The sequence below is a fragment of the Onychomys torridus genome, chromosome 1 (assembly GCF_903995425.1).
Source record: "Onychomys torridus chromosome 1, mOncTor1.1, whole genome shotgun sequence".
Classification (NCBI taxonomy): domain Eukaryota; kingdom Metazoa; phylum Chordata; class Mammalia; order Rodentia; family Cricetidae; genus Onychomys; species Onychomys torridus.
The window spans coordinates 32,207,645-32,231,908 of record NC_050443.1 but is presented as its reverse complement, the minus strand read 5'-3'; the positions used below and the strand labels follow the sequence as shown (position 1 = coordinate 32,231,908).

Genomic DNA, 24,264 nt, shown 5'->3' with positions numbered 1-24,264 from the left:
GGAGTGGACTTCTGGGAGGAAGTTTGTCCCGGGGGGGGGGGGGGGGGGGGGGGTGGGGTTTCAAATGCCCAGGCAGGGCCCAAGGACTCATGTCCTACTGCTTGCTGACTCTGCATGCTGCCAGCTCCCTGGCATGAAGATAATGGACTAAGCCTTTGAACTGTAAGCCAGCCCTAATTAAATGCTTTCCTTTAGAAGAGTTGTTGTGGTCATGGTCTCTGCACAGCAATAGAAACACTCACTGAACCCGAGTTTGTAACTCACAATTCTAGCTAGCTCTATGTCTCTGCCTCCCCAGGGCTGAGATTGAAGGGGTGTTTTAAGACCTGGGGATCCATTGCTTTTCCAATTGAGCGTCTCCCTAGCCCACCTGTATCCTGTTTGTTTTCTAGACTAGTCTCACTATGTAGCTCCAGCTGTCCTGGAACTATGCAAACTAGGCTAGCTAACATGCAGAACCACCTGCTTCTGCTGGGATCAAAGGCAAGTAAATGCCACTTTGACTGGCTGCCCAACTGCATCTTAAGAAATGAGCTGGAGCGGGATGGTGGGTGGCTCACACCTTTAATCCCAGCATTTGGGAGGCAGAGCCAGGTGGATCTCGATGAGTTTTGAGGCCAGCCTGGGCTACAGAGTGAGTTCCAGGAAAGGTGCAAAGCTACACAAAGAAATTCTGTCTTGAAATACCAAAATAATAATAATAATAATAATAATAATAATAATAATAAGCGGAGTAATTTCTGTTTAAGGTTTATTTGATGACACTTGGGTAGTTGGTTGCAACATCAATATGCAGATCTTACTTTTTACATAATATTTCAATGTACACTACAGACACATAATACACAAAATAATATCCTTTAGAACAGTTATGCACAAATATGCATAATGGATTTACCCACTGGAGCCACGTTATGACTAACTGGGAACTCACTGGCCCAGGCATGTTTGGTGAGGGTGCACAGCAGAAACAGCAGGCTCCCAAGGTAACTGAAGCCTACACACAATTGGCAATGTGTCTCAACTATCACATCAACCAGGTTGCCACTACACAAGTACCACTTAGCATCAGGGTAGAGCTGTGGGAACCGCCACCTTAACACAACACCACTAAGCACAGCTCAGATGAGGAGACAGTGTAGTGGATAGCCATCCCAGCATTGGCCAGGAAGTTCCAACCCCCATTGAGGCTTCGGTAATGGTCATGCCCACAAGGCAGGGCGGAGGAGGAAGCAGAAGACCAAGGATCAGGAAGAGGTCACTCTCTTGGTTCCCGGACTCGGGACGCTGGAGGTAGACCGAGCAGAGTTCTCCAGAGAACACGGCCGGACTGCACTATACCCTTGCCAGACCCTGTAACCTACCCCTTCATTTGTAAGTACCCCACAAAATAAACCTCCCTTTTAACTACGTGGAGTGGCCTTAATAATTTCACCAATAAGACAGTGTGTGGTCTCCATAGAAACCCTGCTGCAGCCTGGACAGTGAAGCTCTAGGACATCTGAGGATTTTAGAACTGCAGCTCTTTCTGGATGCCCCAGAGCGTATCTGCACTCTTCTTCAAGCGGGCCTCCTCTTCAGGAGTCAGAGTCACCTTCACAACATCTGAAATTCCATTTTGTCCCAGGACACAAGGGACACTGAGGAAGACATCATCCTTGATCCCATAGAGACCCTGGACACAAAATGATTACATTTCAATTGCACACCCTCAGGTTTCCCAGGATTTAGATCTCATACAGTTATGAAGCCTTTTCCAAACAGCAAGTGTGCTGGTCTGTCCTAGTCCAGAGATGCCCAGGTATGATGTAGTAATGGACAGTGTAATAGAAAGTCACTACGACAACAGCAGCTAGCCTTGGCACATGCCTGTTATCCCAGCACATGGGAGCTGGAGGCAGGAGAGAGTTCAAGGTTATCCTCAGCTACACAACAAGTTCAAGGCCAGGCCAGGTGACCCTTGCCTCAAAAAAGCAAAGCAAACCAAAAGCAAAACCCCCAAACTCTCACCAATGTACATAATACACTGCACTTCCCAATATCTGTAACACTGGTAACTGAGCAAGGTCTCCTACATGGCTCAGCATAAATCTTAGTCAGATATCTACAGCGCTAGTGGGACATTAACTCCACAGGCCAGCTATTTCTTTCCAAAAGAAAAGCATGAATGGAGGAATTTACATCAGCTCAGCCAGTGTAACTGGGGGCTAACTTGAGTCTGCTCAAGACTTTGCAAAGCCAAGAAATAAATCTCTAAGAAGTAACTCTCTGAAGATCCATTACCTTACTCATGGTAGAAATGGGATGCTCCCGCCTAAGATTCTTCATCATGCTCTCAGCCAGGTCGGCCACGGAGAGGCCGATGGCCCAGGAGGTGTATCCTTTGAGTTTAATCACCTCATAGGCGCTGTGGGACAGGAACGATGGGAAAGGGTGAAGAAGGATGAGGAAAGGCAAGGAAAATGAAGGTTTCACTGAACACATTTTACAATAAACACCACCAAGACATGTTATATAGTCAAGCAAGCCCTTTGCCAGTAAGGGCAAAAGCAAGGCAAAAAGACTGACCCCCAAGGGACTGAGACTCTTGTACATTGATAGAGGCATAGAGAGAATACTACACTGTCAAGACAACTGAACCATACTAACCAAACTGGGGAGTCTCTGAAATGAAATAGTAAAGAGTCCACACAGACATGGGAACCAATGAAGCAATGTCATGCAATGGAAGAGAGCACACTGTGAAACTTCAAACTAGAAGGAGGATTTCCTGTGTCACATGTGCGCTGTGGAAGTTGAGAGCTATTCACTCATTGGTTCCTCAGAAATATAATTCCAACCTGTACAGACGTCATCGCTAGGCAGACATAGAGGATTCATAAAAGACAGACATTCCAGCTGGGCATGGTGGTGCATGTGTTTTATCCCAGCACTTCTGAGGCCAGCCAGGTCTAGAGTTCCAGGCCAGCCAGGCTCTGTGGTGAGACCCGTCTAAAAAGAAAAGGAAGGAAGAAATGTCTTCAGCATTTATCTTTCTGACCTCAAGAGACTGCTGTTATGTCATAGATCTCCAATCTTTTGTTTAACTTTTTATTATATGGAAACACTTGAAATGTGAAATATGCAATCATACATCTGTAAAAGTGTAGAATGTTGAGACTTCATATTTCCAGGTCCTTCTGGACGTTCCAGAGGGTTTCTGCACTCTTCCTGAGAAGTTCCTCCTCCTCAGAGTTCAGGTTCACTTTCACAATGTCTGTGACGCCGTTTCGTCCCAAGATACAAGGAACACTGAGAAAGATTTCCTCGTTTATCCCATATAAGCCCTGAAATACAAGGTCAAGGTCACATCATTGTTTGATTCCCTTGCCACTGTGCAGGAAAGCTTCAGAATAAAAATGAGCAGTAACTATAGCACCAAGCAGAGCTGTGCAGAGGCAGAGCTCAGAGCCATCTTTGTCCTGGACTGTGTGGATGGCCACCAACAACAAGAATGTGCCAGAGGCCTTAAAAAGGATCAGGCAAAGAAAATCTCCCTCCATCCCTCAACAGTCCACCTTGATGTCAAAAGGGAAGGATGTGGTGCTGTCTTTATGTGACCTTTTTATCTGGTGAAGGGCTGAGAGCAAGCAGCCTCTGTGTACACCAAGGGGACAGACAGGGAAGGCTAAAGTGAGTGGTGACCAGGAAGCCTCTACTTTGTACCTTTTAACAGAGGGCACCACTGAGTCTGGACACCAGTTGCTACAGATGGCTTCTTAAGCCTCCAGAGGTGAAGTCCCAAAGGAGGAGCCCAGGGCTACTCCAACATGCCCAGTGTAGTATGTGGGGACATGTCCTTGAGATGTAACCCTGTCCTGTACCCTTAAACTGCCACCTTTCCTGGAGAGCCACCCTAGGACTCCCAGGCTGGACAGGGACATGGGAGAGGTATAGCCACTACATTACTTAGCTGTGGGATTCTAACCAGTGGGCCAACATTCTCTACATTGCCATAGCCAAGGCTACGGAAACAGCTGTGAGACAGTGTTACAGTCACCCTATAGCCAGCATCTGCTGTCCCATACTACCTACCCCACCACCACTCCTGGAAGATGAAACACCCAGTGAACTCTTCCCATCTTCCTGCCCCCCACTCCCACCCCTCCAGGGCTGAGGTTGCCTTTGTGGATGGTAGTGGAACAGCTTTGGCTGTAAACATGTCGGGTATAAGCGTTGAGGGTCAGGGTCTCTAGACTGACAGTGCATCCTAACTTCCCATACATGCCCAGAGTCTCATACTCTCTGCAACTTTCCTAGGAGTGCAGGGTGGACCCTTACTCCTGTGTTCTCCCAATACTTCTTCCTGCATCAAACTCTATGTCACCTGCCTCATTCTGAAGATACTCTACACTCAACCTCACCAGTGACCAGGAATATGACAAATGCACATTTCCTCCAGGCATACCTTAACCAGTGTGGAAACAGGATGCACCCTCCTAAGGTTCTTCAGCATTGATCTCGCCAGATCTGTCACAGAGAGCCCAATAGCCCAAGAGGTATAGCCCTTCAGTCGAAGGACCTCGTAGCCACTGCAGTGACATGAGGAAGGAAATAAAAATCATGGAGAGGTCAACTCAGAGACAACATGGTTGCTCACTTATCCCTTATGAAGCATCTCTATCTATGCCATGCTATGAACATTTTCTCAGAGTTCTTCTAGAAGTGTTCATAACTTAAAATTTTTAAAAATAGACTTAAGCCAGGCATGGTGGGGCACAGGTGAATCTCTTGAGTTCCTGTCCAGCTTGGTCTACATAGTGAGTTCTGGGCCAAGCAGATATATAAACAATAAGACCATGTCTCAAAAAAATAAGTCATTATTACTGGAATCAATTAAAAGTCAGGCATGGTGGCAAATGCCTTTAATCCAAGTACTCAGGAGGCAGAGACAGGCAGATCTCTAAGACTTCCAGGTCAGCATAGTATACATAGAGAGACTGTCTCAAAACAAAGAACAAAAAGAATCAATTCATCTGTATCATGAAGTCAAAATACTAGGACATAAGCACCACAAGATGGATTAACTTTTATTTTATTTTAATTTTTATTTTTTATTTATTATTTTTCAAGCTAGGGCTTCTGTGTATAGCCTTGGTTATCCTGGAACTAGCTCTGTAGACCAGGCTGGCCTTGGACCCACAGAGATCCACCCAAGTGTTAGGATTAAAGGCATAGGCCTCCACCGCCCAGCTCAAAATTTATTTATTTTTTTATCTTTTAGGACTTATTTTATTTTATGTTATTTTTTGCAGTTTTCTGCCAGCATGTATGCCTACATGCCATAAGAAGGCACCAGATCTTGGGGCTATAGAGATGGCTCAGCGGTTAAGAACACTGGCTGCTTTTCCAGAGGTCCTGAGTTCAAGTCCCAGCAACCACGTGGTGGCTCACTACCATCCCTAATGAGATCGGGTGCCCTCTTCTGGCTTGCAGGCATATATGCAAACAGAACACTGTATACATAATAAATAAATAAATTGTTAAAGAGAAAAAAAAAAAGAGGGCACCACATCTCATCATAGATGGTTGTAAGACATCATGTGGTTGCTGGGAATTGAACTCACCTCTCCATCCCTCAAAATTTATTCTTAATAATAATTAAAAATGAGAGAACTACTGTCACCTTTCCACCACTTGTTTGTGGATCTGTTTCCACTGTTCCTTGTCCGAGTCCGTTCCTAATGCTGGGTTCAGTGACTTCAGAGGTATGCCAGCAACATTCACACCACTCCATAAGGGCACTAAGAAAACAAAACAAAAAACCAATTCTCCATGTGAGCTCCTCTTGCCAAAGCTGAGTTGGTTGCTTGAGTTCAGTGCTGGGTGGTTTTGTTGGGAGTCAGGAGGGGAGTCTATTCTGTATTGGTTTGGTTCTTTTGAGAAAGGCCCCAGATGTCTTCAAATCCCTGTCTTCCTGCCTTTGCCCTGAGTGCTGGATGACAAGCATATGCTCCCACACTAGGCTAGTGTTGACTGACAGGCTTTGCTCTGTGTTTTTAAGAAATTATATATATATAAAACTCTGGCTGGCCTCAAACTCAATGTATAGCCAAAAGTGACCTCCAACTCCTGATCCTCTTGCCTCCACCCACAACTTCCAAATTATTAGATTTTAGGCATACATCACCACCCCTAGCTCTGGTTGCTTGAGAGTGTTGAACTTGCTATGTACCCTAGGATGTCTGTGAACTCCTGATCCTTCTGCCTCAGCCTCCTAAGTGCTGCCATTACAAAGTATTCACCAGCACACCTAGGAGTATTTTTTGTTTGGATGTTAAGATGCAGTCTCACATCATATATAAACCAAGGCATTTGGGTATTTCTTGTTTTCTTTAAGATTTATTTTATTGTTTTTGTTTGTATTTTGTGATGTTTACTGAGGTATACCTGTGTGTCTATATGTGGGTTTGTGCACATAAATGGCAGCAGAGCCCAGAAGTGAGTTTTGGATCCCCTGAGACTGGAGTTACAGGTAGCAATGAGCATCTACTCTTTAACTGCTGAGCCATCTCTCCAGCCCCCCAAAATAAGTTTTAAATTAACAGAAAGAGAAATTACAGGGAATAATATTAGAAAACACATGGTTAAATTATTTATAGCTATATGGCACAGGAAACATTTTAAAGCAATATACAAAATGCAGAATCTACAAAGAAAAAGGATTGCTAAGAAACATGCTATCAGTTAGTGGAGAGGGAATTGCACATTATACCACACTTCCCCACAGCAACAGAGCTGAGGAGTAATAAACAGCACATAGACTCATATAAACTATTTCCAAGGATATGAAATCAAAACACTTCTGTATAAATTAGAGAGCAGGGATGGAATCCCCAGGCAAAGTGGCTATGTGGCTTGCCCAGGATTGGTAAGAGATCCTGACTTGAGAGCAGACTCTGCAGTCTACACACCCTGCCTCTATTCCATACGCCCAAGTCCCCAGCTACTTCCTGAGGCTTGGAAACCAACCCTCACCTCTATTCAGGTCTAGAAAGAGAGCTCTCATTGGACAAAGGGCTGACATTGGACCAAGAGTACCTCAGCAGACAGGGAATCTACCAGCCCTCATTAGACCAAGAGTGGCTTTCTGAGAAGTAGAATCTCCCACCTCTCATTGGACCAAGAGAGGCTTCCCAAAACACAGAATCAATCAGCTCTGACTGGACCAAGAGTCCTGAGAAGACCAAGAAAGCATCAACTAGCTTGGGTTGACCCAAGAACAGCTCCCTGAGACATAGAATCTGCCTCCTCCAATTAGACCAAGAAGGGCCCCCTGAGACACAGACACAATAAACCCATAGTGGACCACAGCAACTCACTCAGACACAGGCACCTTGTATACCCATTAGAGGAGGAGATGGGCAGACGTCAAGGCATAAGTACATACAACAACATAAAGAGCAATACAGCATCACCAGAACCTAGCCCTACTCCAACAGCAAGACCTGAACATCACAAGACAGAAGAAGCAGAAGAAAGCAACCTTAAGAATAACATCATGAAGATGCTGGAGGCCTTTCAAGAAAAAAATGAAATTGAGGAAAAGATAAACAAAAAAGTGGAAGAAATCAATAAAGAAATTGAGAAAAAGACCAAAAAAAATTGAAGAAATAAGAGAAAAAGACAAATAAAAAATTGGAAGAAAGCAATAAATCCCTTAAAGAAAACCATGAAAAAGCAATTAAACAGGTGAGGGAAACAGTTCAAGACCTGAAAAGGGAAATAGAAACAATGAAGAAGACACAGAAGGGAATGCTGGAAATAGAAAATCTGAGTAAACAAACAGGAAATACATATGCAAGCATAATCAACAGAATACAAGAGATGGAAGAGAGGATCTCTGGTGAAGAGGATACAATAGAGTCAGTCAAAGAAAATGCCAATGCCAAAAAAGTCATAACACAAAATGTCCAAGAAATTTGGGACACCATGAAAAGACCAAACCTAAGAATAATAGGGATAGAGGAAGGAGAAGAATACCAACTCAAAGGCACAGAAAATATATTCAACAAAATCACAGAAGAAAACTTCCCCAACTTAAAGAAGGAAATACCTATGAAGATACAAGAAGCCAATAGAACACCAAACAGACTAGAACCCCCCCCAAAAAAAGTCCCCTCGCCACATAATAATTAAACAACTAAACCTACAGAATAAAGAAAGAATATTAAGAGCAGCAAAGGAAAAAGGCCAAGTGACTTATAAAGGCAAACTCATCAGAATAACACCTGATTTCTCAATGGAGACTTTGAATGCCAGAAAGACCTGGATAGATGTAATGCAGACACTAAGAGACCATGGACTCCAGCCTAGACTAATATGCTCAACAAAACTTTCAGTCATCATAGATGGAATGAACAAGACATTCCAAGACAAAACCAGATTTAAACAACACCTATCCACATATCCAGCCCTACAGAAAGCACTAGAAGGAAAATTCCAACCAAAGGAAGTCAGATACACCCATGAAAACACAGGCAATAGATAACCCCACAGCAGTAAACCCCAAAAAAGAGAAGTACACTACCACCAAAAGATAACAGGAACTAACAATCACTGGTCATTACTATCCCTTAATATCAATGAACTTAATTCACCTATAAAAAGACACAGGCTAACAGAATGGATACAAAAGCAGGACCCATCTTTCTGCTGCATACAAGAAACACACCTCAAATTAAAAGATAGACACTACCTCAGAATAAAAGGCTGGAAAAAATCTTTCCAATCAAATGGTCTTAAGAAGCAAGCTTGTGTAGCCATTTTAATATCCAGCAAAACAGACTTCAAACTAAAATCGATCAAAAGAGATCAAGAAGGACATTACATACTCATCACAGGATCACCAAGATGAAGTTTCAATTCTGAACATTTATGCCCCAAACACAAGGGCACCCCCATACTTAAAAGAAGCATTACTAAAGCTTAAATCACACATAAAACCCCACACATTAACCGTGGGAGACTTCAATACCCCATTCTCACCACTGGACAGATCTGCAAAATCGAAACTTAACAGAGAAACAAGGGACTTAACTGATGTTATGACTCAAATGGACTTAATTGATACCTACAGAACATTCCATCCTAACAAAAAAGAATATGCCTTCTTCTCAACACCCCATGAAACCTTCTCCAAAATCGACCACATACTGGGCCACAAAGCAAATCTCAACAGATACAAAAAAAATTGGAATAACCTGTATTCTATCAGACCACCAGGTTTAAAGTTAGATTTCAACAACAACTAAAATTACAGAAAGCCTACAATCTCATGGAAACTTCATAAAGCTCAACTGAATCATCAATGGGTCAAGGAAGAAATAAAGAAATTAAAGACTTCCTAGAGATCAATGAAAATGAATATACCACATACCCAAACTTACAGGATGCTATGAAAGCAGTGCTAAGAGGAAAATTCATAAAGAAGTTGGAGAAATCTCACACTAGTGACTTAACCCGAAAGCCCTAGAACAAGAAGAAGCAAAGTCACCCAGGAGGAATAGACACCAGGAAATAATCAAATTGAGAGCCGAAATCAATAAAATAGAAACAAAGAGAACAATACAAAGAGTCAATGAAACAAAGAGTTGGTTCTTTGAGAAAATCAACAAGATAGACAAACCCTTATCTAAACTAATCAAAAGGCAGAGAAAGAGCATCCAAATTAGCAAAATCAGAAATGAAAAGGGGGACATAACAACAGACAATGAGGAAATCCAGAGAATCATCAGATCATACTTCAAAAACCTGTACTCCACAAAACTGGAAAATCTAAAAGAAATGGATAATTTTCTGGATAGGTAGCACATACCTAAGCTAAATCAAGACCAGATAAACTATTTAAATAGTCCAGTAACACCTCAGGAAATAGAAACAGTCATTAAAAGTCTCCCAACCAAAATAAGCCCAGGACCAGATGGTTTCAGTGCAGAATTCTACCAGATCTTCAAAGATCAGATAATACCAATACTCATTAAATTGTTCCACATAATAGATACAGAAGGAACGTTACCAAACTCCTTCTATGTGGCTACAATTACCCTGATTCCCAAGCCAAACAAAGATGCAACAAAGAAAGAGAATTACAGACCAACTCCCTCATGAACATTGATGCAAAAATACTCAATAAAATGTTGGCAAACAGTCTCCAAGAACACATCAAAACAATTATTCACCATGATCAAGCAGGCTTCATCCCAGGGATGCAAGGGTGGTTCAACATACAAAAGTCTGTCAATGTAATACACCATATAAACTAACTGAAAGAAAAACCACATGATCATCTCACTAGATGCTGAAAAGGCATTTGACAAAATCCAACACCCCTTCATGATAAAGGTCTTGGAGAGATCAGGAATACAGGGAACATACCTAAACATAATAATGGCAATTTACAGCAAGCTGACAGCCAACATCAAATTAAATGGAGAGAAACTCAAAGCAATTCCACTAAAATCAGGAACAAGACAAGGCTGTCCACTCTCCCCATACTTATTCAATATAGTACTTGAAGTTCTAGCCAGAGCAATAAGACAACATAAGGAGATCAAGGGGATACAAATTGGAAAGGAAGAAGTCAAGCTTTCACTGTTTGCAGATGACATGATAGTATACATAAGTGACCCCAAAAATTCAACAAAGGAACTCAAACAGCTTATAAACACCTTCAGCAATGTAGAGGGATACAAGATTAACTAAAAAAAAAAAAAACAGTAGCCCTCCTGTATACAAATGACAAATGGGCTGAGAAAGAAATCAGAGAAATATCACCCTTTACAAAAGCCACAAGTGATATAAAATACCTTGAGGTAACTCTAACTAAACAAGCAAAAGACCTGTATGATGAGAACTTTAAGTCCCTGAAGAAAGAAATTGAAGATGATGTCAGAAAATGGGAAGATCTCCCATGCTCTTGGATAGGTAGGATTAACATAGTAAAAATGGCAATCTTACCAAAAGCAATCTACAGATTCAATGTAATCCCCCATCAAAATCCCAACACAATTCTTTACAGACCTGGAAAGGAAAATATTCAGTTTCATATGGAAAAACAAAAAACCCAGAAATAGCCAAAAGAATCCTGTACAATAAAACAACATCTGGAGGCATCACAATCCCTGACTTCAAGCTCTACTATAGAACTATAGTAATAAAAACAGGTTGGTACTGGCATAAAAACTGACATGTGGACCAATGGAACTGAACTGAAGACCGTGACATTAACCCGCACACCTATGAACATATAATTTTTGACAAAGAAGCCAAAACTATACAATGGAAAAAAGAAAGTATCTTCAACAAATGGTGCTGGCATAACTGGATGTCAATGTGTAGAAGGCTGCAAATAGATCCATATCTGTCACCATGCACAAAAGTTAAATCCAAGTGGATCAAAGACCTCAACATAAATCCAGTTACTCTGGGTTGGGGATTTAGCTCAGTGGTAGAGCACTTGCCTGGCAAGCACCAGGCCCTGGGTTCGATCCTCAGCTTAAAAAAACAAAAACAAAAACAAAAACAGTTACTCTGAACCTGATAGAAGAGAAAGTAGGAAGTAGTTTCGCATTGGCACAGGAGATCACTTTCTAAATATAACACCAGTAGCACAGACACTGAGAGAAACAATCAGTCAATGGGACCTCTTGAAACTGAGAAGCTTTTATAGGGCAAAGGACACAGTCAACAAGACAAAACAACAGCCTACAGAATGGGAAAAGATCTTCACCAACCCCATATCCGACAGAGGGTTGATATCCAAAACATATAAAGAACTCAAAAAATTAGACATCAAAATACCCAACAGTCCAATTTAAAAATGGGCTGTAGAGCTAAACAGAGACTTTTCAACAGAAGAAGCTCAAATGTCTGAAAGACATTTAAGGAATTGCTCAACATCCTTAGTCATCAGGGAAATGCAAATCAAAATGACTCTGAGATACCATCTTGCACCCATCAGAATGGCTAAGATCAAAAACACTGAAGACAGCTTATGTTGGAGAGGATGTGGAGCAAGGGGTACACTCCTCTACTGTTGGTGGGAATGCAAACTTGTACAGCCACTTTGGAAATCAATATGGCACTTACTTAGAAAATTGGGAATCAACCTCCCTCAAGACCCAGTTTTACCACTCTTGGGCATATGCTCAATCATGCCACAAGGACACATGCTCAACTATATTCATAGCAGCATTATTTGTAATAGCCAGAACCTGGAAAAACCTAGATGCCCTTCAACTTAAAAATGGATAAATAAAATGTGGTACATATACTACTCAGTAGAGAAAAACAATGACATCATGAGGTTTGCAGGCAAATGGATGGAACTACAAAATATCATCCTGAGTGAGGTAACCCATACTCAGAATGACAAACATGGTATGTACTCACTCATAAGTGGATAGATACTTCATGTAAAGCAAAGGATAACCAGACTGCAACTCCCAACTCCAGGAAGGCTACCTAGTAAAGAGGATCCTAAGAAAGACACAAGAATCCCCCAACAATAGAGAAATGGATGAGATCTACATGAGCAAACTGGGCGTAAGGGGGCGGGTAATGGAGGGCAAGAGTCGGAAGAAAGAGAGCTTAGGGAAACGGGAGGTCCCAGCTGGATCAGGAGCAGAGTGGGAGAACAGAGAGGGAGATACCATGATGAATGAAGACCCAAGGGGAATAAGAAGAAGCAGAGTGCTAGAGAGGTCCCCAGAAATCCACAAAGATACCTCCACTATAGACTACTGGCAATGGTCGAGAGAGTGCCTGAGCTGACCTGCTCTGGTGATCAGATAGTCGAACACGATGGCATTCATTATTGGTGAAATTATTAAGGCAACTCCATGTAGTTAAAAGGGAGGCTTATTTTGTGGAATAACTCACAAGTGAAAGGATCTGGGAAAGGTGTGGTGCCATCCAGCGGTGTTCTCTGGAGAACTCTGCTTGGTCTACCTCCAGCATCCAGGGTCCAGCAACCAAGAGAGCTCCCCCATCTGGATCTCGGGTCTTCTGGGGTCCTCTCATGGCTCTGCCTTGTAGGCGTGACAGTTACCAAAGCCTCAAAGAGGGTGGTATTTCCAGGTCAAAGCTGGAATGGCTATCCACTACATGTCATGATAGAACTCTCATCCAGTGTCTGATGGAAGCAGATGCAGAGATCCACAGCCGAGCCCCAGGTGGAGCTCTGGAAGTGCAATTGGCGAGAGAGGAGGAATTGTATGAGTGAGAGATACTGAGACCACGATTGGAAAAAGCACAGGGACAAATAGCCAAACTAGTGGAAACACATGAACTGTGAACAAATAGCTGTGGAGCCCCCATGGAACTGGACCAGGGCCTCTGAATAAGTGAAACAGTTGATTAACTTGAACTGTTTGGGAGGCCCCCAAACAGTGAAGCTGGGACCTGTCCTTGGTGCATGGGCTGGCTTTTTGGAGCCAGAGGCCTATGCTGGGACACTTTGCTCAGCCTTGGTGTAGGGAGGAGGAGACTGGACCTGAGTCTACCAGGCTGGGCTGACTCCCCATAAGAGACCTTGCCTTGGTGGAGGTGGGAATGGGGGATGTGTTGGGGGGTAGGGCTGGGAGGAGGGAGAATGGGGAAATTCGTGGCTGATATGTGAAATTAAGTTAATTATAAAATAAAAACATTAAAAAAAGAGAGACCCTGACTAAAAATAAATGTAGAAAAATAATGGGAAAAGACAACTGACATCAACTTTGAGCCTACACACACACACACACACACACACACACACACACACACACATCAAATAGATGAATGGCATTGTATCAATAAATAAGAGAGCGGAGTGTAGTATAGAACAGAAGAAAATATCTGTAAGTTACAGACTGGTGATAGTTCAAGTTTCAGAGAACATGAGGAACTCAGACACGTAGGTAACAAGAACAAATATGTGCATCTGTCTAAAGTGTTCAGAAGATTTGAACGTGTACTTCTGTAAAGAGGAAAATGGAATGTGCTTCACATCACTCAACACGGAAGTATAAAACAAAACCATGAGAGTTGGCCTATAATCCCAGCACATGGGAGATCGAGGCAGGAGGACCACCTCGGCCTCCAACATCAAAGTCATGCTTAACATGGTAAGGAGAGCAGCTTCTGTGTCGCCAAAGTGGCATTGCCGATCTTCAGTGGGGAGCAGTTACACAGCCTGACCTGCAGAGTGAGTCCTTTGCTCAAAAAACAAAAACAACCAAAAAACGCTAAAGACCGAACAACAAACTCACAGTGAAACTCCTCTCTCCCTAATCAGAGTGGCTACTGTCAAAAAGACAGGAGGTAACAAAGGCCAGCAAGGTAGTGGAGAAAGGAGACACTCGTGCCCTGCTGATGGCAATGGGGAGATGCCTCAAAAACTGAAACTAGCCGGGCGGTGGTGGCACACACCTGTAATCCCAGCACTTGGGAGGCAGAGGCAGGCGGATCTTTGTGAGTTCGAGGCCAGCCTGGGCTACCAAGCAAGATCCAGGAAAGGTGCAAAGCTTCACAGAGAAACACTGTCTCGAAACCCTCCCCCCCCACAAAAAAAAAACAAAAAACTGAAACTAGAGTTAACCATATGAGCCAGCATCCATTACTGGAAATGTCACACAACCAAAGAAATTGAGGTCAGTATATTGAGGACAACAGCTGCCCACCTCTGTTTACTACAGTCTTACATGCACGCTACAAGACTTACAGTCAGCCAAAATTCCATCAAAAGACAGAAGAAAATAAACGTGTGCGTGTGTGTGATGCAATACTGCTCAGCCTCAAAAGAATCCAATCTTGTCATTTGTGATGACCAGAGTGAAACAGGGAATTATGTTCAGCAATATACGCCAGACACAGAAAGTCAACTGTGGAGTGGTGTCACTTAAATACGAAATCTAAAAAAGCAGACATGAGAAAGTGCAGAATCGAGATCATGAGATATGGGGAAGGTAGGGAAACGGGGTCCCAGGGGCAGCACACACTTCTGAGCAGAAGAGAGGCAAGTGCTGGTGCTCGGTGGCAGGGTAAACAGACTGTAGTTGGTGATTATGTGCTCTTGTGCTGGGCACAGAGTTTAGCTGACAGAGTGCTTGGGAAATAGAGGCAGGAGGAACAAACTTCAAGGTCATCCTTAGCTACTGAGCAAGGTTCAGGACAGCCTGACATCCAGAAGACCTGTCCTTTAAAAAGGGCAAGTACGGTCTCTGGCTGGAGAGAAGGCTCAGTGGTTAAGAACAGATCCTGCTCTTTCCAGCACCCACATCAGGCAGCTATCAACCACCTGTAACCCCAATTCCAGGGAGATACAGCACCTCTGGGCTCTGTAGGCACCTCTACTCAGGTGCACATACCCACCCACAGGCATGCATACATACACATAATTTAAAATAATAAAAATCATTTAAAATATTGTCTATGTCAAAATAGCTAGGTTTTTAATGTTCTCATCACAGAGAAATGATAGATATATGAGGTGATCACAAGGCTGATAGCATTGATTTGATCACTAGGGTACATATGTATGTATCAAGTCATCTAAGTGTACTCTCCATCTATGCATAATTATGCATTAATGAATGTTTTCCGTTGTCTTAATGGGTATTGTTTTGTAGCCCAGGCTGGCTAGAACTAGCAATCCTCCTGCTTCTACCTCTGAAGTTCTGGGATTCAGGTAGACACTACCATGACTCGCTCAATTAAAATAGTCTGAAAAACATACAAATAGAAAAAAACATACACCAAAGAAAATAACAACAAAATGAAAATTATACAGAGAATGGGTTCTGAAGAGAGGCATTACTGAACACTGGAAGGGCATTTACAATAACTGGGGCACACTCACCACTAGAGTCACCGTGTTCTCCGAGAACCCAGCCATGGCAACTTGTAGGGTGGACACCCAACTTCTCTCCAATCAGGTAGCGGAAACGGGCAGAGTCTAGGTTACAGCCACTTCCAATCACACGAGTTGCAGGGAGGCCACTTATCTTCCATACCACATAAGTCAAAATATCCACTAGGAAGAACAATTTCAAACACTGAGAAAGATTCATAGCGATTTCTCTTTATAGTTGCTTTTATAAAAAGCTACATTGTCTGGAGTCAAATGCAGATTCATCAGAGTTCAAAGTACAGTAAATCTAAAAAGTAGGCATCAGGGATTTTATGTGAAGTCATTCACTAGTAGAATCTTAAAGCATCTTCTGAGATACTCTATGGGCTTTTCAGCAAATCTAATAGTGGGTCAGTTTCCACCTCTTTAGCCCCTGAATTTCTTCTTTCCATTGGCTCATCCTCACCTGAGCTATCAACATGTTCTTAGAATAATGAGTCGACATAGCCAGAGCAGTCTGCAGGTGTGTGACCAATACAGAAAGACCATGCCAACTTGGCTTTGATGTTGAAACTCTGTCTGGTCAGACTAATCTTCAAAAATAAGACACGGGGGAACAAGACACTGGAGTTGAACATTTGAAAGGCTGACGAGAGCAGCATTGGTAAGAACACAGGGAACAGAGTGCTGGTGAGATTGTCTAAGGACACTGCTGTGGCTGTCTTTCTGTACGCTGTGAATATGTGTTGCTATGATTGGCTAATAAAGAAGCTACTATGGCCTATGGCGAGTCAGGTTATATCCAGGCAGGAAATCCAAGAGAGAGACAGGAAGAAGAAAGGCAGAGGCAGAGGAGATGCCAGCCTGCCACCCCAAGAGCAACATACCAACAGACCAGTAATTCCATGGCTACATGGCAATACATAGATTAATAGAAATGGGTTAATTTAAGATGAAAGAGCTAGCTAGCAAGAAGCCTGCCATTGGGCATACAGTTTGTAATTAATAATAAGCCTCTGAGTGATAATTTTATAAGTGGCTGTGGGACTGTGGGTGAGAGAGATTTGTCCCGACCACAGGCTGGGTGGGACATTGGAAATCTTTTGACTACAGCACAGGACTTTGAAAGCAGGTTCTAACAGAGTCAAACACTTCAGAGTATGTGACCCACTGGGGCCTCCCTGCCCCCATCACTTACTCCAAAGAAAGGAGGAAGTATGACCACACATTATCCTTATAAACCTATGAACGGGCCAGGTGGTGGTGATGCATGCCTTTAATCCCATCACTTGGGAGGCAGAGGCAGGTGGATCTCTGTGAGTTTGAGGCCAACCTGGTCTACAGAGTGAGTTCCAGGACAGGCTCCAAAGCTACACAGCAAAACCTTGTCTCAACAAACAAACAAACAAACAAACAAAATCAACAGGAGCTGCAGAGATGCCTTAGTGGTTAAGAGCACTTGCTGCTCTTGTAGAGGACCCAGGTTTGGTTCCAAGCACCACATGATGGCTCACAACTATCTGGAACTTAAGTTCCAGAGGATCTTATACTCTCTTCTGGCCTCCATGGTTACCAGACATTCATGTGGTACCCATGCATACATGTAGGCAAAACGTTCATACACATAAAATAAACATTAACAGGTGAAAAAAGAGTATTGGAAATGTATAAACAGGACACAGAGTTGGCTCAGTGGGTAGAGTACTTGCTATCCAAGCATGAGGACCTAAGTTCAGATCCCTAGTACCCATATAAAAAGTAAGACATGGGGGTGCGGTACTGAGATGGCTCAGCGGTTAAGAGCACTGGTTTCTCTTCTGGATGACCTGAGTTCAATTCTCAGCTACCACATGGCAGCTCACAAGCATATATAATGGGATCTGATTTTTTAAATATATATACATAAAAAGGGCAGGTGAGTGTAGGGGATGTAGAGACCCATAGGCCCAAGAACCTCATGGTCAGTAGTCTAGCCAAAATGGCAAGCTCCATGTTCAGTGAGAGATGCTGGAGAGCAGGGGAGGAAGACACCAACCTCTTGCCTCCACATGGGCATGCATGTGCACATACCTGCTCATCACACCACACACACACAGGGAAACATCAATAGAAGACTCCAGCAAGGCAAAGGTGCAAACCCTGACACATCTCAGATACAGATGAATCCAAAATAACTGTGCTGTGAAAGGGGCTGGTGTAGAAAAATTGATACTCTCTGCTGGGTTTGGTTTTGTTTTGTTTCTGAAGTCCCAGAAAATGAGTCAAGGATGAGCCACAGATGAACCCATGGTCCTGCAGCAGTGATAGAGATGCTCCAGATCTTACTGTGATGGCACCATATGGCATCTATCAAAGCTTATGGCACTAAGCAGCAGTGGCAAAGGCTTTTAATCCCAGCACTTGGGAGGCAGAGCCAAGAGGATCTCTGTGAGTTTGAGGCCAGCCTCGTCTACAGAGCGAGATCCAGGTCAGGCACCAAAACTACACAGAGAAACCCTGTCTCAAAAAACCAACCAAACAAACAAACAAAAAAACTTATGGCATGACAGACTTGGAGTGAACAAAGCTTATTACCCACAAACGTAACCTTAGTGAAGTTTAGGATGGAATGGTATGGGAAATTATCATTCAGGAGGGGGATGGGGTCCTCACCTGGGTTTGAGACAATCAGTATTTTACAGTCAGGACTGTTTTGGACTATGCCGGGAATGATGGATTTCATGATAGCAACATTACGCTGGACCAGGTCAAGGCGCGATTCTCCCACCTTCTGCCTTGCACCAGCTGTGACAATAACTAATTTGGAGTTGGCAGTTACATTGTAATCTAAGAAGGAAACAGAGGGCAGTATTTGGATGAGGACTGGCCACCACTGTGCCTTACTCTGTAAACCTCCATCCCATACTGTTGAGTCTAACCTCCACATCCTGGTTTTGGAAACAGACAGACTCCCCACACTGTAGCATCTTGCATAAACCAAACAAGACTTGTTGCCACTTGCCAGCATTCATAAAGCCCCTCCTCATCTGCTATTCCCTTTAACTCTCGTTCCTGGTTGTCAGGAAGGCCTGGGGCAAGGAAGTCAGCAGTGCTCTGGCTTCTGTTTTTGCTTCCTCTGTTGCTGGGATTTGAACCAATGGCCATGCCACCACTGAACTACATCCCCAGTGCCCTGGCTTTCCAGCAACACCCAAATGAATTAGAGGTTTAGAACTTGCCAGAAGGTGGTGGCACACACATTTCATCCCAGCACTAGGGAGGCAGAAGCAGGTGGATCTCTGTGAGTTCGAGGCCAACCTGGTCTACAGAGTGAGATACAGGACAGGCACCAAAACTACACAGAGAAAATATGTCTCAAAAAAGCAAGCAAACAAACAAACAAACAAAAGTTTAGAACTCTGAGACTTTCTATGTCTGTTTTAGGATTCTAAAGGCAATAGTAGATTTACCTCTAATTATTATAAGGAACCATATTCAATATTACTAACAAGTCTCATCTTAACCTACACAAGTAAATAAATCACTTATATTTACTGAGTGTAATTATCAGTCTGGAAATTATTTCACTTACTATATCGAACCCCAATAAAACAGATTTGCTGGGGCTGGACATATAGCTCAGAGGTTAAGAGCACAGACTGTTCTTCCAGAGGTCCTGAGTTCAATTCCCAGCACCCACATGGTGGCTCACAGCCATCTGTAATGAGACCTGGTGCCCTCTTCTGGCCTGCAGGCACACATGCACACAGAACACTGTATATATAATAAATAAATAAATATTTTTTAAAAAAACAGCTTTGCTTATCATTATTAAACATTATTAGACACTTTTTCAATTTGCAGTTCCCCTAAGCATGTAAACATATAAGACATATCATTCATATCCTCATTTATTTGTGTGTGTATGTGCATGTGACATGGCATGGAACTCATGTGGAGGTCACAGAGCCACCTGTGGGAGTCATTCTATCATGTGGGTCCTTGAAATTGAACTCAGGTCACCAGGCTCAGTAGTAAGGACCTTTACCACACTTCTAAAACAAACAAAACAAAACAACAAAACAAAACAAAACAAAACAAAACCTACCACAACAGAAACAGGGTCTCAGGGATGAGAGATGGCTCAGCAGTTAAAAGCACTAACTGCTCTTCTAGAGCACCCAAGTTCAATTCTTAGCACCCACATCTGGCAGCTCCCAACTTTCTTTAACTTCAGATCCAGGTGATCCAATGCCTTTGGTCTCCCCCGGTACCTGCACTCATATGCACATAACCACATGCAGATATATACACAGACACATCATTTTAAAAATAGGCAGGACATGGTGGTGCACACCTTTAGTCCCAGCACTTGGAAGGCAGGGGCAGGCAGATTTCTGTGAGTTTGAAGCCAGCCTGGTCTACATAATGAGTTTGAGAATGGTCAGGACTATGTAGAGAGACCCTCAAAAAAAGCCAATAATAGATAGACAGACAGACAGACAGACAGACAGATAGATAGACAGACAGACAGACAGACAGACAAATAGATAGACAGACAGACAGACCGATCAGCAAATTAATAAGGATAACCAAATTAATAAATTACATGTTTGGGGTCAATATGAAATTCTTATGGTGCCTCTTTAGGACACTTTTAAATCAAATAACTGCCTTCAGTGCCAGTCATTTTAAGATTTATTCATTTACTATTTTATGTGTTTGAGTGTTTTGTCTGCACCACATGAGTATATGTTGGTGCACCACATGTGTGCAGTGCCTCAGAGTCTGGAAGAGGACATCAGATCTTAGTCCTGGGGTTACAGATAGTTGTAAGTCACCATGTGGGTGCTGGGTATCATGCCCAGGTCCTCTAAAAGAGCAGTAAGTGATCCTAACCACTGAGCCATCTTCCAGCCCCCAAGGAGTTTTGTATTGTTCTGTCTTCCAAATTTCCCCCTTTGTAATTTAATGGTCTTTAAACAAAAATGATAATCAGGCTTGCCAAGTGTGCTACCACATGCCTGTAATCCCAGCACTCAAGAGACAGAGGCAGTTGAATCTCTGTGAGTCTGAGGTCAGCCTGGTCTACATAAGAAGTGCCAGGACAGCCAGAGCTACATAGAAAGACTCTATCTGAAAACAAAAACAGCCAGGTGGTGGTGGCACACACTTTTAATCCCAGCACTCAGGAGGCAGAGGCAGTCAGATTTTCTGTGAGTTTGAAGCCAGCCTGGTCTACAAATCGAGTTCCAGGACAGGCTCCAAAGCTACACAGAGAAACACCCTGTCTAAAAAAAAAAAAAAAAAGCAGCAACAATGGAACAACAACAATCAACTAATTAACGAATACATTCATTCATTCATTAAGCCTTTACTCTGGGCTTGGTGGCACACACCTTTAATTCTATTACTCAGGAGGCAGAAGCTGGCAGATTTGTGTGAGTTCCAAGCTAGCCACGACCATATGGTAAGATTCTATCTCAAAATAAATAAATCAAGCAGAAATAAGCCTTTAAATTGTTATGTCATAATATCAGTGATACATATATATGTCTACATATATGTATGTTGGTATTTTTTGAGATGGGGATTTTTTATGTAGCCTTGGCAGTCCTGGAAGTTGCTCTGTAGGCCAGGCTGTTTTCACACCCAGAGATCTGCCTACCTTTGCCTCCTGATACAAAACATACACCATCACTGACCAGCTCAGTGATATTTTTAATTATATACTTACTGGAGTCAATTTGTTAAAATTGATTACCTTTTCTTGTTTTTGAGATGGGGTTTCATATAGCCCAAGCTAGGCTCAAACGCCTACTACCACCTCCCAAATGTTGGGATTACAAGGTATCCAAACCACTCCATATGACAAACTGAGTACTTCTTACACAGCTCTGAAAGTAAAATCATAAAACTAAACCACCTTTCCCATAGATGATTTTTGGAGTGTTGAAGAAAAGGCTGCCATGCAGAAGATCCAGTGTCTCTCCCTTCAGTTTGTCTGCATCAGCATCAATAAGGGCAAGTTCATCAGCCAAATCCTGAAACACATAAAGTTATAAATTTCGTTCTGTTGCATACACTAGGCTAACTAGCATTTGAACTTCCAGAAAGTCTCCTGCCTCCACTTCCTATGTCTCTGTAGGAGTGCTGGGACCACAGACACACATGACCATGTCCAGCTTTATGTAGGTACTGGGGCTTCAAACTCAGGTCCTCACTCTTGTGTGGCAAGTGCTGTGCAACTGAGCCACCTCCCCAGCCCTTTCTAATTGTCTACTCACAGAAAAAGGAGATAACTACCTCCCAAAGCCAAGTGGGATGTGGGTGTGGGAGTGGAGGGGGGTTGTACCACCTGATTGATTAAGATGCAGAAGAGGACCTGGCAGTTGTGTCTCCTCAGATACTTTCCACCTCCTCCTCACCTCCACCTTTGAGGCATCCCACACTGCCAATTCCTCAGCCTTTGGGTTCTGGTATTGAGCTGACTTTGCTTCTTATGTCCCTCTGCAAGTTTCCAGCAATGTTCAAAGCGACAGTGAAGGACTTAGGACCACAGCATCTGTGCTCAGGTGGCCAGGGCCCAGGCAAGCTGCTTGTCTGGGACCACAGTGTGAGTCACACCCATCTCTGCCTCTCTTCTTATCCTCTTTCTCTCTCCTGTCTTCCTCTCTCCTCTCTTCTCACTCTCTCCCAGAATCTCACATAGTCCAGCCTGGCCTCAAACTGGACCTGTAGCTGTTGATGATCTTGACCTCCTGACCATCTTTGCCTCAGCCTACCAAATACTAGGATTACAGGCCTGTGCCAAAAACCACACCTAGCAAATGCTTAAATCTGTCAACACCACAGCGTTTCCATATTTCTAATAAGGGAGCGGCCCTGCAACCCTGATCTAAGGGCTTACTTGGTTTCCTGCACAAAAGGCTTCAGTACTTACCTTCAGTAAAATACTAATAGCACACGCCATGCCAACATTTCCAACTCCGACCACAGTGATCTTACACCGGGAGGTTTTATCTTCTTCAGTTAGGTTCTGAATGAGCTGCTCCTTGACAGTGGACATGATGAGCCTAAAGAGCAGAAGACAATTTCAGTGGACACAAACCCTACAGCCAAGACATCGAACAACCATTTTTCTGGTGAGGTGTGGAGTTGAGGCAGGCTTTCACATTGTAGTGAAATCTAGGGCTGGCCAGGGAGTCACTATGCAGTGTAGGTTGGCCTGAACTCACTGCAATCCTCCTGCCACTTACAGGCCTGTGCCACAACACCTGGCCTGGGAGCTACCTCTTGAGTTTGCAGATCCCAGCAGCCAGGGGAGGGAAGCCAGAGAGTTAGTTCCCTGACCAGAGTGTGGAAGCAAAGTGCAACCTTGTGCAGCAGAGGACTATGGAGACAGGCTCCTCCCTTCCTGCTGGCTCCTCCTTCCCAGCAGGCTCCTCCCTTCCCCATCTCCACCGTCCCCAAACGCTTTCCTTCCCAGGTGGATGAGGCACTGCCCAACGCCTCCCAGGAAGTAACAAATACACTCTACAGCCGACACCACGGCCCAGGGGTGACAACAGGATCACGGTTAAGCTCAGGAGCCAACGCTGTAACGAACGAGGAACGCGCCAGGCTCTACGTCACAGGCAAGCTCCGCCCTTTGCCCGCCAGGTGCTTTGGTGCAGGCAGGCCCCACTGCTCAGTTTTCAGAGTCTGAGAGTGGGGCTCCACGAGGTTTCCAAGGCCGCTAGTGGAAGGTCTGCGTACCCCGGGACAACACAGAAGATGGCAGCTGGCTTGGGAAGCGCCTCCTTGAAGGCCCTGGCATGAGTTATGCCATCTTTCTTTTGGGAGGAAATGCAGAACTTTGAGTTTGGGGAGCATACCCCAGGCCTTTGCCCTTACATCTGTTTGTAAGCATTTAAATAACTACAATTGGGGTTGGAGAGATGGCTCAGAGTTTAAGAGCACTGACTGCTCTTCCAGAGGTCCTGAGTTCAATTCCCAGCACCCACATGGTGGCTCACAACCATCTGTAATGAGATCTGGCGCCCTCTTCTGTGTACATAATAAATAAATAATTAATCATTTAAAAAAAATAACTAGTGTTCTGCGGAGATGGCCCAGTTGGTAATGTGAGTGCGATGCAAGCATGAGGTCTTGCGTTGGATCCCCAGAACTCACGTTTAAAGTTTTGTGGTCCTACACACAGTGATCCCAGTGATGGGGAGGCAGAGACACAGGCTCCCTGCAGCTCCCTAGACTGCCAGGTAAGCTCTGATTAGCGAGTGTCCTCGTATCAAAGAACAGGGTGGATGACACCTGTAAAGGGAGCAAAATCTGATGTTGTCCTCTGGCCTCCATGCACACACACACACACACACACACACACACACACACACACACTGTATTAGTCAGGGTTCTCT

The 24,264-nt window shown here is 43.6% G+C and overlaps 1 protein-coding gene across 1 annotated transcript; it reads right to left on the bottom strand.

Annotated features, from left to right (window-relative positions):
* Nucleotides 1-2,962: 2,962 nt before the first annotated feature.
* Nucleotides 2,963-24,059, bottom strand: LOC118587372 (L-lactate dehydrogenase C chain). Its single transcript, XM_036193306.1, has 9 exons — nt 24,023-24,059; nt 22,791-22,923; nt 21,774-21,891; nt 18,521-18,694; nt 15,878-16,051; nt 5,666-5,783; nt 4,448-4,571; nt 3,134-3,326; nt 2,963-2,991 (listed from the first exon to the last, which is right to left on the bottom strand). The coding sequence occupies exons 2-8, from the start codon at nt 22,914-22,916 to the stop codon at nt 3,162-3,164; spliced, it is 999 nt and encodes a 332-aa protein (XP_036049199.1). The 5' UTR covers nt 22,917-22,923; nt 24,023-24,059; the 3' UTR covers nt 2,963-2,991; nt 3,134-3,161.
* Between the last annotated feature and the right edge of the window lie 205 nt (nt 24,060-24,264).